This window comes from Engystomops pustulosus, chromosome 7 (assembly GCF_040894005.1).
Source record: "Engystomops pustulosus chromosome 7, aEngPut4.maternal, whole genome shotgun sequence".
NCBI lineage: Eukaryota > Metazoa > Chordata > Amphibia > Anura > Leptodactylidae > Engystomops > Engystomops pustulosus.
Window position 1 is genome coordinate 130,326,807 of NC_092417.1, and position 16,192 is coordinate 130,342,998.

General features: G+C 40.5%; 1 protein-coding gene across 5 annotated transcripts in view; it reads right to left on the reverse strand.

The window, feature by feature from the left end:
• The window catches only part of RIPOR1 (RHO family interacting cell polarization regulator 1), a 234,848-nt gene that overhangs the window by 39,559 nt on the left and 179,097 nt on the right, over positions 1-16,192 (reverse strand). For all 5 annotated transcript variants that reach the window (XM_072117796.1, XM_072117793.1, XM_072117795.1 and 2 more), the window contains 4 exons: positions 11,199-11,341; positions 9,302-9,470; positions 8,857-8,992; positions 4,244-4,405 (listed from right to left, as the gene is read on the reverse strand). In XM_072117796.1, coding sequence (XP_071973897.1) covers positions 4,244-4,405; positions 8,857-8,992; positions 9,302-9,470; positions 11,199-11,341 — 610 coding nt within the window. The remainder of the gene's footprint in view (positions 1-4,243; positions 4,406-8,856; positions 8,993-9,301; positions 9,471-11,198; positions 11,342-16,192) is intronic.

Sequence of the window (16,192 nt, forward strand, 5' to 3'; positions counted from 1 at the left end):
AAAATTATAATTTTTTTCAAAGTAAACGCTTCTGGCCCCCAGGCCCATTTTGGGTGGGGAGGAGCCGAGAGACAGGGGCTTGGACAGGCGAAAGCTCGCCTGGCAGTGGACCGCCAACTCCATTCCAAGATTAGGTAGCCTCAGAGGCATCCATGCATACTGCCCTTGCTGTTTCCTGTCCATTTTGCCTCCACGATCCTCCACAGCGTCCACCAATGTCTCATTTCAACTCTCTATACCCCAGACGCTGGAGCACGAGAGGATATGCAGCACATCATCCCCTTATCAAACGAGCTGTGTCAGGCAGAATTTTCAGGTGTTTCACCAGATACATAGTGGAACTCGGCCCATCTGTCGCCGCCATGCTGGAGACCTGAAGTTGCAATCATAGCAGCGCAATATGAATGCCCCATACTGTCGCTCTTAATCATGGAAGTCGTCTCCATGGCTGCCTCCACATGTCGTCCCCTTATCAAAAGAGCTGTGTCAGGCTCATTTTTCGGGTGTTTCACCAGATACGTTATGGAACTTGGTCACTATGTCGACACCATGCTGTGTTATCGACCAAATATACCGTCAACCTTTTGTTCACATAGGAAATCATTTCACCTCCTTTGGTGAAACCTGAGTCCATTTAGGGTATGTCGCCATGAGACTCTCTGGCCTGCCACTGCTGCCGCTGACTCTGCATGCCGTCCCCTATAGTGTCAGGGTCAATTATTGCATGTTTTAGATGCTATCTAGCCTCATTCGGTCACTCTGTCATGGCCATGCTGTTGCCCATAATTTTGGCATAATGGTGCGATTCAGCAGCCTCAGAGGCATCCATGCATGCTGCCCCTGCTGTTTCCTGTCCATTTCCGTGGTGTTTCCATCCTTTTCTGAGGTTCCCAGGTGTTTGGCCAAGCTTCCCTGTGCAGAGCCTTGGTCCCCTTGAAAAATGCTCGAGTCTCCCATTGACTTCAATGGGGCTCGTTATTCGAGACGAGCACTCGAGCATCGGGAAAAGTTTGTCTCGAACAACGAGTACCCGAGCATTTTAGTGCTCGCTCATCTCTAATCTTTATCTTTTATATATTTAAATCCTGAAATGTGGGAAAAAATAGAAGCTTTCAAGGGGGTCAAATACAATTTAATGCAAAGGTACAGTAGACACTGGATTTGTAGGAAAATGTATTTGGTATTGTGTCCAATTATGTTCAAATTAGCTGCCAAAGGTTTGACAAGATCATGAAAGTCTGTGCAGATTTCACCCCAGCTTCATAATCCTGCAGTGAATCCCCGCCAGTGGCGTAACTAGGAGAGACAGGGCCCCCTAGCAGGCTACTGCATGGGCCCCCCTTCCCACTTAAAAAATATGCATATTAGTGTATTCACACATGCGAGTTACAATCACATATAAATACACACCTGTGCATATACACATACATACAGTGCCATATGCAACATACTCACATACAGTGTATACAGACACCATATACACATCACAGATACTGCATATACATACTACACAGTATAATTATATACATATTATGCTGGACAATGTGCAGTACAATATATATATAATGGTGCACATCCTCCATTCTTTATGGTGTCAGGTCAGATGATGGGGCCCCCTGACACTGCGGGCCCCATAGCGGCTGCTATGGCTGCTACCACTGTAGTTACGCCCCTGATCCCCGCCTACCCGGCCTCTCAGCTGCCATTATTATGCTAGATGTCTGCAGGGAGACGGGTACATAATCTGAGTCTATTTTATATTCCTGTCTAAAAAGTAAATGTAGGGCAAAGCTTTAAATATTTAGGGATTAATACACTCACCGGCCACTTTATTAGGTACACCTGTCCAACTGCTCGTTAACACTTAATTTCTAATCAGCCAATCACATGGCGGCAACTCAGTGCATTTAGGCATGTAGACATGGTCAAGACAATCTCCTGCAGTTCAAACCAAGCATCAGTATGATTTGAGTGCCTTTGAACGTGGCATGGTTGTTGGTGCCAAAAGGGCTGGTCTGAGTATTTCAGAAACTGCTGATCTACTGGGATTTTCATGCACAACCATCTCTAGGATTTACAGAGAATGGTCCAAAAAAGAAAAAACATCCAGTGAGCGGCAGTTCTGTGGGCGGAAATGCCTTGTTGATGCCAGAGGTCAGAGGAGAATTGGCACTCTTTGGGCCCCTTGGTACCAATTGAGCATCGTTGCAATGCCACAGCGTACCTGAGTATTGTTGCTGACCATGTCCATCCCTTTATGACCACAATGTACCCAACATCTGATAGCTACGTTCAGCAGGATAATGCGCCATGTCATAAAGCTGGAATCATCTCAGACTGGTTTCTTGAACATGACAATGAGTTCACTGTACTCAAATGGCCTCCACAGTCACCAGATCTCAATCCAACAGAGCATCTTTGGGATGTGGTGGAACGGGAGATTCGCATCATGGATGTGCAACCGACAAATCTGCGGCAACTGTGTGATGCCATCATGTCAATATGGACCAAAATCGAATGCTTCCAGCACCTTGTTGAATCTATGCCATGAAGAATTGAGGCAGTTCTGAAGGCAAAAGGGGTCCAACCCTTTACTAGCATGGTGTACCTAATAAAGTGGCCGGTGAGTGTATATTGGCAGATTTAACCTCTTATCAACACACGCTGTACTTTTACTTTTTAATAGTAATCTATGTAACAAATTGTACTTGCTAGTGACTGCCTCTAGTAGTCCATGTTGTGTACTGAGAAGCTGGAAAGCAGTGAAATTAATGAAAAAATGCATTTGCTTATTCTTTTTGTGGGCTCTTTTTTCTGACATTTACTATGTGATCCATTTACGGTATATGGGTTTTATTATGTTTTAATACATTCACAAAATTTTAAATCGTTTGTTTCGCCTGCTGCCAATAACTTTCATACTTTGGAGGACTGGCCTATGCAAGCTCTCAATTTTTGCAGGACAAGATGACATTTTAATTGCAACCATTTGGGAATTTTATCCCAATTTGATGACTTTTTATTCAAATTTGTATGTGTCCTGTAATGATAAGTGGGGATTTCAACGGTATTTTCACTTATGGGGTTCTGCAACAAGAAAAAATGTTTTTTTTTTTTTTGTTTTTTGTTTTTTTACTCTACTTTACTATTTTATTGCAGTATATGGGGATTTTGCTTCAGGGCTTTATCGATCTGTTCATTAGACCATTACAGGTACTACCTAATGACAGGTCTCATGCTACAGGCAGCTTTGTGACTGGCATTTGTGTAGGTGGCATAATAATAAACACACCAGTAATGTATAAAAGATGGCTCAGCCAGTGAAGCCTCTTCATACATTTTTAATGGCGCTGTGACGTACAGTTACATCGTGTGTCATTAAAGTGCTAAGAATTACGTTACCTTTCTTTATAACAAATAGAATTCATAGTTATAGGTGATCAATGAATGAATGTTGGCAAGGTTGGCTTTGGGCTTCTTTGGAGCATCTATGAGAGATGGATTTCTGGAGGGAAATGTTGATCCGCGGATTGTTTTGCCACATTTGTAGTCAGGAAGGAACTTATGTGGGACAATTGGTGTCTGTCCTACAAGGGTTTCTGCCTACCCTCTGGCTCAACATTGTAGTATAATTGTGAAATAATTGCTAGCTATTTCAAGTGGAAATGTAATGCGTTGTCTGTACTTTTGCTTGGAAATTGGAATGAGCTTTCCCCCCCCCCCCTCAAGAGGAAGTAGAACGCTTATGCCAGATGCTTTGGTGTGGGAAACCTATAACTGTCAGCTTTTTTCAATTAGATAGTACATGGTTTATAAAATAGATTTATAATGGATGTGCCACAAAATATGCACATCCACTACCCATAACACAGTTGTAAAGTGTCCTTCGTAAAGGCTCCAAAATCTGGCATGGTCCTCTTAAAGTGCACATGTTCTACAGGCACTCCATTCACTTTTAAGGGACTTGAAGGGTTATGTTTTTAAGTATTGTGGTCAAGGACAGCAAAACTGCAAATTTGTCTCTCCCTGACAAACTACAACTTATACTTGAAAACATAACCCTTCATCCAACAATGATAGAAATATTTGCTGGAATGCAAGATGACTTTCAACTACAATCGCAGAGACTAGAGGCAGTTTCAATACCAAATATCAAAATAAAATGAAGTATGAAGTCAACAAAAAAATGTACATAACCACTGCAAAAAAACTGTCCATGTTATACAGTGCCATGTACACTCACCAGCATCAGAAAGCCCTTCATGTTGCAAGTTAATTTGTTCAGCATATCGCTTATTAAGGGACTGCAGAACGGTCTCTACAAGGGATACATATATATCCGATGGCTGTACACATTCATTCCAAAATTCCACAATTCCTTCTTTAGATGCTGAAAAGGTCAAAACTGCAAAATAGAGGAGAAACATATGCTGAAACTACTTATGCACAATGACAAGTTATTCCCTGGTATACCTCCTTATAAAATACCGAACAGCATGGAACAATATATAAGGGGCATTTTACCAACACTTTCACCCCTTAACTACTTAGGCCCTTTTTTCTTTTGCATTTTCATTTGTCCTTGCTTTCAAAAATCTATAACATTTATTTTATTTTCCCATGTACAGAGCTGTGTGAAGGCTTGTTTTCTTTATAACAAACTACTTTGTACTGGAAAGCTGGGAAAAAAAAATTCTTTTGGGTTCTTTTTTACAGCTTTCACTGTGCGCCCCAAATAACATGTTTCCTTAATTCTTTTAATTAAAAAATGTAAATTTAAAATTAAAACCTTCTGCATGATTAAAAATATATCTTTTGATGCTAATAACTTTTTTATACTTTGGTGTACACAGCTGTGTAAGTTGTCATTTTTTTTGCAAGATGAGCTGACATTTAAATTGCTAAAGTTTAAAGGAAACCTACCACTTGAAGTGGCAAGTGTAAGAAGGCAATACCGAGCACCAGCTCAGGGTGAGCTGGTGCCGGAGCTTATTTTTGTTAGTGTTTTGAAACCGCTGTATCGCGGTTTAAAACACTTTTTAAACTTTATAGCCGAAGCTGCTTCGGCGCAGGGAGGTACGCGCTCAGTGCTTAACATTCGCGTGACCGTGTACGCGGCTACATAGGAAGTGAAGGAGAGCCACGCGCATGGTAAGCGCCGAGCGCGTACCTCCCTGCGCTGAAGAAGCTTCGGCTATAAAGTTTAAAAAGTGTTTTAAACCGCGATTCAGCAGTTTAAAACACTAACAAAAATAAGCTCCGGCACCAGCTCACCCTGAGCTGGTGCTCGGTATTTCTTTCTTACACCTGCCACTTCAAGTGGTAGGTTTCCTTTAAATGTCATGGAAAATGGTGAAAAAGTGTTTCGGACATTTCAGCACTGTTTTCAGTTATGGGGTTCAATGCTGGGATAACAGTTATAATATTTTGATAAATTGAGGTTATATAGCATGTGCAATACCAAACATGTTTATGATTTTATTTTTATATCAGTTCCAGGTTATGGGGACAATAAGAAATTTCTGGGTTTTTTCAAATATTTTTTATTTTTTTACCATTTCTTACATCCTCTACCATACTTAAATCCCAGAGAGACTGTTCCTACTATGTACTGCAATACTTCTGTATTGCAGTATATGAAAAATTCGCTGGTCTGTACAAGTGACGATCTATACCTCATTGGCGATGCCCACACGCCGCCGCTGGAATTTGACTGGGGCCAGTGGCAGTTAAAGGGTTAACACCCGCTACTGGTGCCAAGCTCCGATCGTGAGCATTACCTGCAATATGCAGCAAACACCAGCTTGTATGAGCCCTCTCCATACTCCCTTAACTAACTTTTTACATGCTAGTATTGTACACAATATCTGATACGTGGTTCAATTATTGATTTCTAGAAGGGAAAAACTATGTACTTTTCATGAAAATCTATGTTTCTCTTTATTCAAACCATAATTGTATTTGCCTTAGCAGTAGCTGCCTGGCATTGATCACTAAAATTATATTTTTCTCAACTGCTGCTCAGGTTTTGTAATAGATTTTTACAAACAGGTCATATGATCCACCTTTTCAAACGCAGTGGAACAATATTAAGAACCTGAGGGGTATAGCTCTTTAGTCATAACTTGCATGGGAAACATTTTCCACTAACTTATCAGAACACTTTCCTTCTCCCGCATCACAGGACTGACTCTGGGATGAATCTCCTCCCCTTCCCAGAACACTTATTTTGAGGTTACAACTCTAATATGTAATATGATTGGCTTGATGATGCGCCAGTAGGCGCGAAACGACTCGTCGCCAGGTCCCGCTCCTCCCTGTACTTGCACCCGAAATAAAGATACCGATTGCACAGTAATGGTGAGTGCCGCTTATTTTTTCTTCTTTGAATATCCATTGGATTATTTACCACACTAGCTGAGCACCACCTATAGTGCTATTTGAAGAGGATAATATCACCGGAGTCTATCTGCAGTAAACACTATTGCCCCGCGATTGGCCTGCGGTTGCCATCGCCATAACCTGGATTGTGCCGAGCGCTATTTTTTTTTTATGTTGGACTCTAATATGTAAGACTAAGTTAATACCAATTTTGTTAAGTGCCCAAATGGGTACTGTTGTTGTTCTGTTTGAAAAAACAAATTAAAATGTTTTTTAAAAAATAAATAAAAATGATAGCCCTCATTCTTGGTCTCGAACTCCATGGGAGATCTGGCCTTGTGGAGCAAGACCCATTGTAAGAAGTCATGGAATCGGCCCAGAACTACACGGAGGACCTGGTCAATGGTCTGAAGCGAGCTGGGATTAGAGTCTCAAAAATGACACGACGTCATGGATTAAAATCCTGCACTGCACGCAAGGCCTCTCTGCTCACAACAACACATGTCCAGGCCCATTTGAAGTTTTCCAATGACCATCTGGATGATACAGAGGCGTGTCATGGGAGAATGTAATGTGGTTAGAAGAGATCAAAAGAGAACTTTTCTACAGTGTATCACAACATTTTGGACAGCAACCTCCTTCCCTCAGGAAGGGCCTTGAATATGGTTTATGGCTGGGTCACCCATCATGATAAAGACCTGAAAACAAACACTGAGGGCAATTGAGTAGAGATTGGCTAGGCAACTCCTGACCTTGATATGCTTTGTTTAGAGCCATACATGAATCCAACTGAAAATATTTAAGGTAAGCTGAAGCTCAATGTTGCTCAGGGAATATAGGGAATATTTGTGTTTAGGGGATTTTAACTTTATTTAATTAATTCTTTTGATTAAGAATGCTCAGTGTGTTACAGCCGGGTCCTGCCAGAAGGCACGGACCCGGCTCCCGGAAGGAGGATCGCGCAGCCCCGGGCACTGGTAGTCGGAACAGCGGACCCCCCCCCCCCCGAGTCACTTTAAATGCCCCTAACACGCTGCAGTCAGCGCGGCAGCGGCGTGTTAGGGGTTAACATCCGCGATCGGAGAAATCTCTGATTGCGGGTGTTAGAGGCAGGTATAACATATAGCCGACACCCGCAGCTTCTGTCCCCGGCTCCGTTCAGGACGGTTCAGAACGTACCTCCCGCGATGCAGTACTATTACGTCAAATGTCGGGAAGGGGTTAAATAATTATTTTCCCAACTGTATGTGAAAAAACAAATAATATTACTTGAGTGACACTTTTACTTTAAAACCTAATTGTACTGTTGTTTCCTCAGCCTAAGCGTAGGCATAACCTCACATTTACCTACATTAAACTTCATTAGCCATTTTTCCACCCACAGCTTCAGTTTCCATTATTCCTTAGTAGTATTATGCAATTCACTTAAGTGTTATTTAGTATACCAAGCTTTGTACCATCCTCACATCCTGAAATTCTGCTGTGTAACACCATCTATGAGATTATTAATTAAAATATTACAAAACAGAAAGGTAGTGATAGGGTGTGGCCAGCTGCCAATGGATGCAACAGATGCAATTAGCTAGACAGAGCCGGCTCCAGGTTTCAGTAGGCCCCTGGGCCTTTGCAGTTAAGTCACGTGGCAGCATTAACAATTCAGAAACTAAAATAGTCCCCAGTTCCCTATAATATTCCCTAGTTTATCACCTCAAACTGCCCTGTCATGGTAAGGGCAGTTTTGAGGTTGTTTAACCAACAGGGCAAACCTAAATGTTTGTGCCCCTCCTCTCTGCCAAGTAATTAGACTGAAGCTTCATCTCAGATGCTGCAAAACCTCATAATAATAATAATAATAATAATCTTTATTTATATGGCGCCATCAAATTCTGCAGCGCTTTACAATATACCTTCACAGCCGCAGCCAAGTCCCTCTGAAAACCCAGAAGAAATGGATCTCACGCTAAAAGAGGTATCTGCACAATAATTAGCAGCTATTCAAACCTTCACAACTACTGTGAAGAAATCTGTACAGATGTTGTCCTGATACACCCCATGACATGCAAAACCTGAGGGACAGTGTCACAGAGAACGAGGTGCACATTTCACAAGCAGAAGACCTGTTTAACCTTTTGCCGCTGTGCTCCACAATAACGTGCAAATCTTGGGCTTTCTGTGGTTTGGTGACACTCTACCACAATGGCTTTAGCTGCTACACATGCAGTGGAGAGGGCACACTTAGTGCCTGCCGCACCACGGGCCCTTTTCTCATGTGGCTCATGTGCAGCAGACAGACGCCATATTGCAGGCTTTGAGAAGACATGGCACCATCACCTACTAGAATGCTCTTTCCCCGATTTCTCAGCAGCTTTACAGAAAACAAGAGCGTTGTTCACCAGTGTAAAAAAAAAAGCAGCTGAGAGAACTGCAAATCCTATTCGATAACCCCAAAGGAAACTTTAAGTGAAAAGAACTCACCTTCTGCAGCAGATTGGATTCTGCCTGATTTCTCCTCAGTTAACCTACAGATTATCTCCAAGATTTGGACTTCCCTCATTAATTTGTCAAGTGCGTATAACTCACGACACCGAAGTGGGCCAAATGTGCCCAAGTGCTGTGAAAATGACAACAAGTATATAAGTTTAAAATATCTGAACACAAACTTTGGAGGCAACAATCCTCAATGTGACAAAGTTTCTGTAAACTGAACAATGTTCCCAATGCAGGTATTTTCCAAATTCAGTTATATATATTGCCTTAAGGGAACTTTGTTGTATCCAAATGTGACAAAATTTCAAATTATTATGTCGTGGTCGCTGCAGTTTGTGAATTGCTACATTACCACATTCACATTTTCAGCAGATGCAACACAAGCAGCTTTGAGTGACCATGTAGACATACCCCATACAGGTAAGTCACTCACCAACAGCAGCCTATTGCAGTTGTACAGGTGTATAACCAAGGCTCTATCCAGCTGCTCACTACCAGTGGTCAGATTTGAAAGCGTTTCAGAGGAGCAGCATACAATATCTTCTATTTTTGTCTTTTTCTGCTCTTGTGTCCCTGCAGGTACATCTTCACCACTCCCAATCCTAAAAGAAAAGGACACAAGTTTCTGGTTACACTGTGGAAGAAATGTGTAGGATATTAAATGCTCACAGATACTGTATCTTTGGAAAACAATTATTTAAAATACAAATCAACATCGGGATCATTTTAAGACAAAGGTTAAGTTCACATCTGTGGTCACATTCTCTTAAACTTTTCATTATTGAATAGCTGAAAAAAAAATATCACAGCGGTTGGCAACTATTACTCCACTTTTAATAGCAGATGTGTAATGGAAGACCTTTGGTTTACCTCATGTTTGTAGTTTCTGTTAAGCTCTTCTTAAACGAAGAGCATAACAGAAACAGGTGTGAACTGGGTCTTGTGTTTTTGTGTCACAATTTCAAAGGGAACCTGTCACCAGGGACCTCATTTTCACTAAAGACAGGTTGCAGAAGCTTATTACACCTGCAGTGCAAGTCTTCCCTTCTACCATTTCTAAGAATTTGCATTACAATATAATTGTGTGTTATAACTTACCTTGCACCCTGACAAAATCCTGGGGTAGTCACAGGAGCTGGACTTTGGTTTGGATGCATTTCAAAAAACAACATGTGCCTCGTCTGTGTTACTCACTCCTCGGATCTTAGCCCCCACCTTTGTGCTCCTGAATAGCTCCACCTCCTGCTCCTTCTCAGAGGTCACAGCCTGGTGAGAGGACATCAGGAGCACAAAGGAGGAGGCAGCCTGCAGCTCAAACAAGTCACATGTTGTTTTTTGAAATGCATATAAACCAAAAGTCCAGCCCCTGTGACTACCCCAGGATTTTGTCAGAGTGGAAGAGTAAGTTATAACACACAATTATATTGTAATGCAAATTCTTAGAAAAGGTAGAGAGGCATTTTTGCACTGCAGGTGTCATGGGCTTCTACAATATGTCTTTAGTGAAAATGAGGTCCCTGGTGACAGGTTCCCTTTAAGTGGCAGTATCAGATTTCTGCTGGCATCAATCCTCATGTCACCCAGCATACACTGCTAGTTATTATAACTCAGAGCCTTTCTAACAGGACTGGACAAATGAGGAACCCCTGATGACTATTCACAAAAATGCATTCTGAAATATACAAAGATAAAATTCAGGCCAACAGCATCAAAAGTTAATAGACAATGTGACAACGTGCATGGGACAACCTGTCCAAGTTGTTAATCCTTTCAGGACCAAGGCCTACTTTTGCCTGAATGTACAAAGCAACGTTTCAGACTAACGGTGGAGCATCACATGATCTTGGGTACTATACTACATAGAACTTGTGGTTCTGTGAGCTAAAGAACTGGATATACAGGCAAGAAAAGAGCAAGAATAGAATTTATATGCAACTCACATTCCCAGCCGATGCTTATCTAATATGATGCCATGTTTCTAGGTACTACCCTTGTTGCTCTTTCTGCAGCCTCTAAAAGAGACCCATCTCAAAAGAAAATTTGACTCTTCTCTGCTCTTTTGCATACTGGTTTGGATGTAATTATTTTTAAGTAAATAGGAATTCTAAAAATATTGTATACTATACCAAAGAGTCCTGTCAATTACATAGGGTAAATCAGTCCTTTTTTGACTCTATACACCTGTAAATGTGACCTACGAAGGCAATTTTCAGAATATGACTTAAGGTAGCACTGGATGGATAGTTTTCCTTTTTACATCCTGGAAAACCATGGAAGAATATTATAATTACATATCTCTTACATTTACATTATAAATTTGTATTCCTTGCCTTTCATTTGGTACACCTTCCTCCTCCGAGCATTCTGAATCTTCCATGTCAGAAGTGGTATTTAAGAAGTCAAAACTCTCTAGTGCATTTTCCACTGTGAGACTCATACTGGATGCTCTGCTCCTGAATACTCCTTGCTTCTGCTGTCAGAATTAAAAAATACAAACAAGTGTGACCAGCTATAAGACTTTTTCCCACATGACTCAAAAACATACTTAGTGCAGTGGCTGTAAGAAAACATTGTGAAATTAAAGTTGCCAAGTTAAAACATCTACCTGCAACCTGCGGTCAGAATATTGTAGAGAAATTCACAGTTATTATTTCTGTCCATCGTGGAGTTTCCAAGAAATTCCCAGTTTAATCTTTATGCAGATGAGGCAGTTGGTGAACCCATGAAACTTCTATTTCCACCTAAATTACTTGCCGCTTCTTCCTGTGACTCACCTTCCCCCTCCCCTTACCTGTGGTAATCTTCTTATACGTGTTATTCACAGGTACCTTCCTTCTAAAAGGACCTTTTAAAATAATTCTAATGAGCCTGAGGGGCTCTCTCTGGTATCCAGAGCCACTCAGTGCTGCCACTCCCCCTGCTCTCTCCCCCCTGCCTGTGTAATCTAGCAGCAGCAAGTACAGGGGGAGGGGAGACATGTTCTGCTCATTGTAACAACCAGTGAAAAGCCATCACTGAGCAGCTAGTTTTCTGTACTTCCTAGTGACAGTATTTAACCCCTTCACGTACAAATTTGTTTAATTTTTGAAAATGAATTAAAACAATAACACCTATATAAATTTGGTATCACTGTGATCATACCAGACCAAAGAATAAAACAAGAATGTTATTTGGAGTGCAGAGTAAAAATCGTAAAAACTGTGTCTGCACATGTGGTTTTTTTTCCCCAAAATTTGGAATTTTTTTCCAACTTCCCAGTACATGGCATGGAATAATAAATAACAACTCAGAAAAGTAAAATTAGTTACGCACAAAATAAGCCCTCACTCAGCTCTGTACACAGAAAAATGAAAAACTTATGGATTTTTGAAGTGGGAAAAAAAATACACAATTTTCTTGAGTGATCTGCATTTACACCTTTCACTTTGCATTGTATATGACACCTCCACTTTATTCCTTGGGTTGGTACAATTACTGGAATACCAAATTTATATGTGTATTATTATGTTACACTTTAAAAAATGAAAACCTTTCATAAGGATACAAGATTGTGGCACCAGTATTTAAAGGTCTCAGACAGCTTTGCTAGAGGTATTAAGTTGGTAAACACCTGCAATCAGTACCAACTCTATGTAGGATTTTGCACAAATAGGCACACATTTTATTTATTTAAATATACCAAGAACCAACAGCAAACCACTAGAATACTAGAACACAAGACAAACAGAGTAATAATCCAATGTTTTGTAGATCTGCCTTGTCAGATGCGTATCTTTCTTTATACCACTTCTTGGAACAATATTTTCCATAACAATTATCATCCACGCTTTCAATAAAACAGTTGCATTTTGGGACTTGAAGTAAATCTACCATTAATATCAAGCATGATAAACCTGTGTGCTAACCTTCTTACAGTTGTTATCCATGGCCTCCGTCCTCCTATATTCAACTTTTAAAATTATGCTAACTGTGCTCACTGTTCAAATGCTGAGGAAGCAGGAGGAGGGGGGGTGACACAGAAACAGCCTATAAAGCCAGATCACAGAGGGGATGAGAAGAATTATACTAAACTATATAAATCATATCATTTTATGTCCCATTTTCAAATTTGCATTGCTTCAAATCAAAATTGCATGGATGACGTTTATAAAGTGTCAAATTGTATTTACAAAATGCAAAAAAATTTACTTTGCTGGCAAAAATGTGCCCCAAACAGAAAATCATTCTGTGCTTCACCACCCCTAAATGTAATGATGTGAAGAGTTCATAGATACATCATAGTCCTAAGTTTACGTTAATAAATCATCATAAAATCACTGCAACAGAGAGAACCAAAACTCTGCTTTTTATCAATACATTTTAACCCCTTTAGGGCCAGGCCCTTTTTCATTTTTATTTTTCACTCCCCACCTTCAAAAATCTATAACTTTTTTATTTTTCCATGTAAAGAGCTGTGTATGGGCTTATTTTCTGCGTAAAAAGTAGCACTTCGTAGTGGTAGTATTCAATATTCCATGCCGTGTACCGGGAAAAAATTCTTAATGCAGTGAAAATGATGAAAAAACACATTTGCGCCATTTCTTGTGGGCTTGGTTTTTACAGCTTTCACTATGCGCCCCCAAATGACAGGTCTACTTTATTCATTGGGTCAATACGATCACGGGGATAACAAATTTGTATATGTTTTATAATGTTTTCATACATTTACAAAAATTAAAACCTCCTGTACAGGAAAAAATTCCTCATTTTGCCGTCTTTTTGCGCTAATAACTTTTTCATAATTTAATGTACGGAGCTGTGGGTGGTGTCATTTTTTGCAACTTTTGTTGACATTTTCAATGCTTCTAATTTTAGGACGACCTTTTGATCACTTTTTATAGAATTTTTTCTATTTTTCAAAATGGCGCCATTTTCCATTACGAGGTTAAACGCAGTGAAAAACCGTTATTATATTTCACGTACTACACTCAAATCCCTCCCATATAGCCAAATGCTCCGGGTAAAAAGGATTACAAGTGACCCAATTAAATTAACTCAAAACTTACACAATATGGCAAGAAAGTTTAACCCTGATACAGTTATTACACATAATCTGAATAAGGCGGGTACAAGAACTAGGGCAGATTTACTCAAAACGAAGGAAGGTTCAATCGACTTGGAGCGAATTCCTTTCATCAGTACATATAATGACCAAAGCAACACCGTAGCTAAAATCTTTCGTAAACATTGGCCGAAACTGTCAGGTAGCAATGCTACGGTCCCAGAATTTGACAACCCACCTTTATTCTCCTACCTTAGATCACAGAATATCAGAGACAGGTTAGTTAAATCTGATGTAGGCTCCTTTAAAACAAAGAAACAACTCAGTCTGTTTGGAAGTGTTCGAAAAGGTTGTTACCCATGCTGTAATTGTATTAATTGTGGGTCAATGTATAAGGGTGCATGTTTTACACATAATGATACACAATACAACATAAAACAATACCTTACATGTAATAGTACATTTGTCATCTATATTCTATACTGCCCTTGTGGATTGGCCTATGTGGGTGAAACCACATTTGAATTTAAAACTCGATTCAATCAACACCGCTACACCATCCGGGCAGGGCGCAGAGATTTACCTGTCCCCAAACATTTTGTGGAGGCCGGGCATACAGAGAAACACTTACGGTTCCGCCTTATTCCTGTACTGAGACGTGGGGAAGACAGAGAACGACTTTTAAAAAAACGAGAAATGCAATGGATATTTACATTAAAGACACCAAAGCCAGATGGTTTAAATGTGGATTATAAACTCAACACATTATAAAAATGGTTTTGGATGAAGTTCAACCCATCCTGCCCAGTGGCCCTCAGCTGTTACAGTTGTGTATGCAAAATATTACAATTGGTGTAATTGACTTTTATAGTAATACATTCTTTGTTTGTTTGTGTCTATTTACAGAGGAAATCGCTCTTTACAACTCCAGCCACCAGGACGACATCTGTTTGTTCCCCTCCTCATCATATCGCCAATAATTTGTTATGTACTTTTACGCGATCTGCTTTTATGATAACTCGTGTTTTTGTCTTTACAGCACATATTAATATTGTCCTCCGTATTCTAGGTGTGGTCCACCATCATTTTACGTCCTTTAATATATAGGGGGTCATTAAGTAGGGGCCGCATTATTATGTGGCATCCCAGCCCTCTGTGTTTCCCATGGAGCGTTGATCTTTAATTTAGGGACGTTACACAACTGGTGACTACACATAAATTAACCCCTAGGCGATCCATGACGTTATACTACGTCCCCGGGGCTAGATGCTTAGCGCACCGGGACGTAGTATAACGTCCAGCTTCTGGGACCGGCTCACGAACGGAGCCGGTACCAGAAGCAGCGGCTGTCAGCTGTCTAGTACAGCTGACACCGCGCTGTAACACCCGCGATCGGAGGCGACTCCGATCGCGGGTGTTAACCCCTTACACGCCGCGGTCAAGCATGACCGCGGCGTGTAAGGGTGTTCCTGCTGTGGATCGGATCCCCCGTGTCACTTACCGGGGGATCGGATCCTCTTCTGGGCAGCTCCGAGGACTGGCATGTGCCCCCGAGCTGCCCGGTCTCCATGGCAGCCAGACCCCTTCCGGGTCTGACTGTAAACTGTCTGAGCATGCGCAAGCTTGCTCAGACAGTTTACACTGCTCTACAATAAAATAGTATTGTAGAGCAGTGTATTGAACTTAAACCAGTGATCAGAGCATCACTGGTTCAAGTATGTATAAGTAAAAATATGCAAAAACACTTAACACTACACATTATAATAAATAAAAAATAAATACATAAAAATATAAGCCCCTAAAATGTCACTTTCCCATAAAAACACTTAATAAAGTATAAAAAACACAAAAACACAAAAAACCCCGCATATTTGGTATTGCCGCGTCCGTAACAATCTGTATAATAAAACAGAATCGTTACTGGACCCGCACGGTACACGCCGTAGAAAAAAAAAACGCAAAAACGTTCCGAAAAAAGATAATTTTTAATTAATACCCTATAAAAAAATGCTCTAAAAAGTAATTTAAAAAATGTTATGCACTCCAAAATAAGCCCACTAAAAAGAACAACTCTTCTCGCAAAAAATAAGCCCCTAACTAGATTTGTCAGCCGAAAAATAAAAAAGTTATGCATATGAAAAGATGGTGATGCTAAAATGAATAAGATTTTCTCCAAATTAGTTTTTATTCAGTACAATTGAACAAAATTCACAAAACCCCCACATATTTAGTATCCCTGCGTCCGTAACAATCTGTATAATAAAACAGAATCATTATTAGATC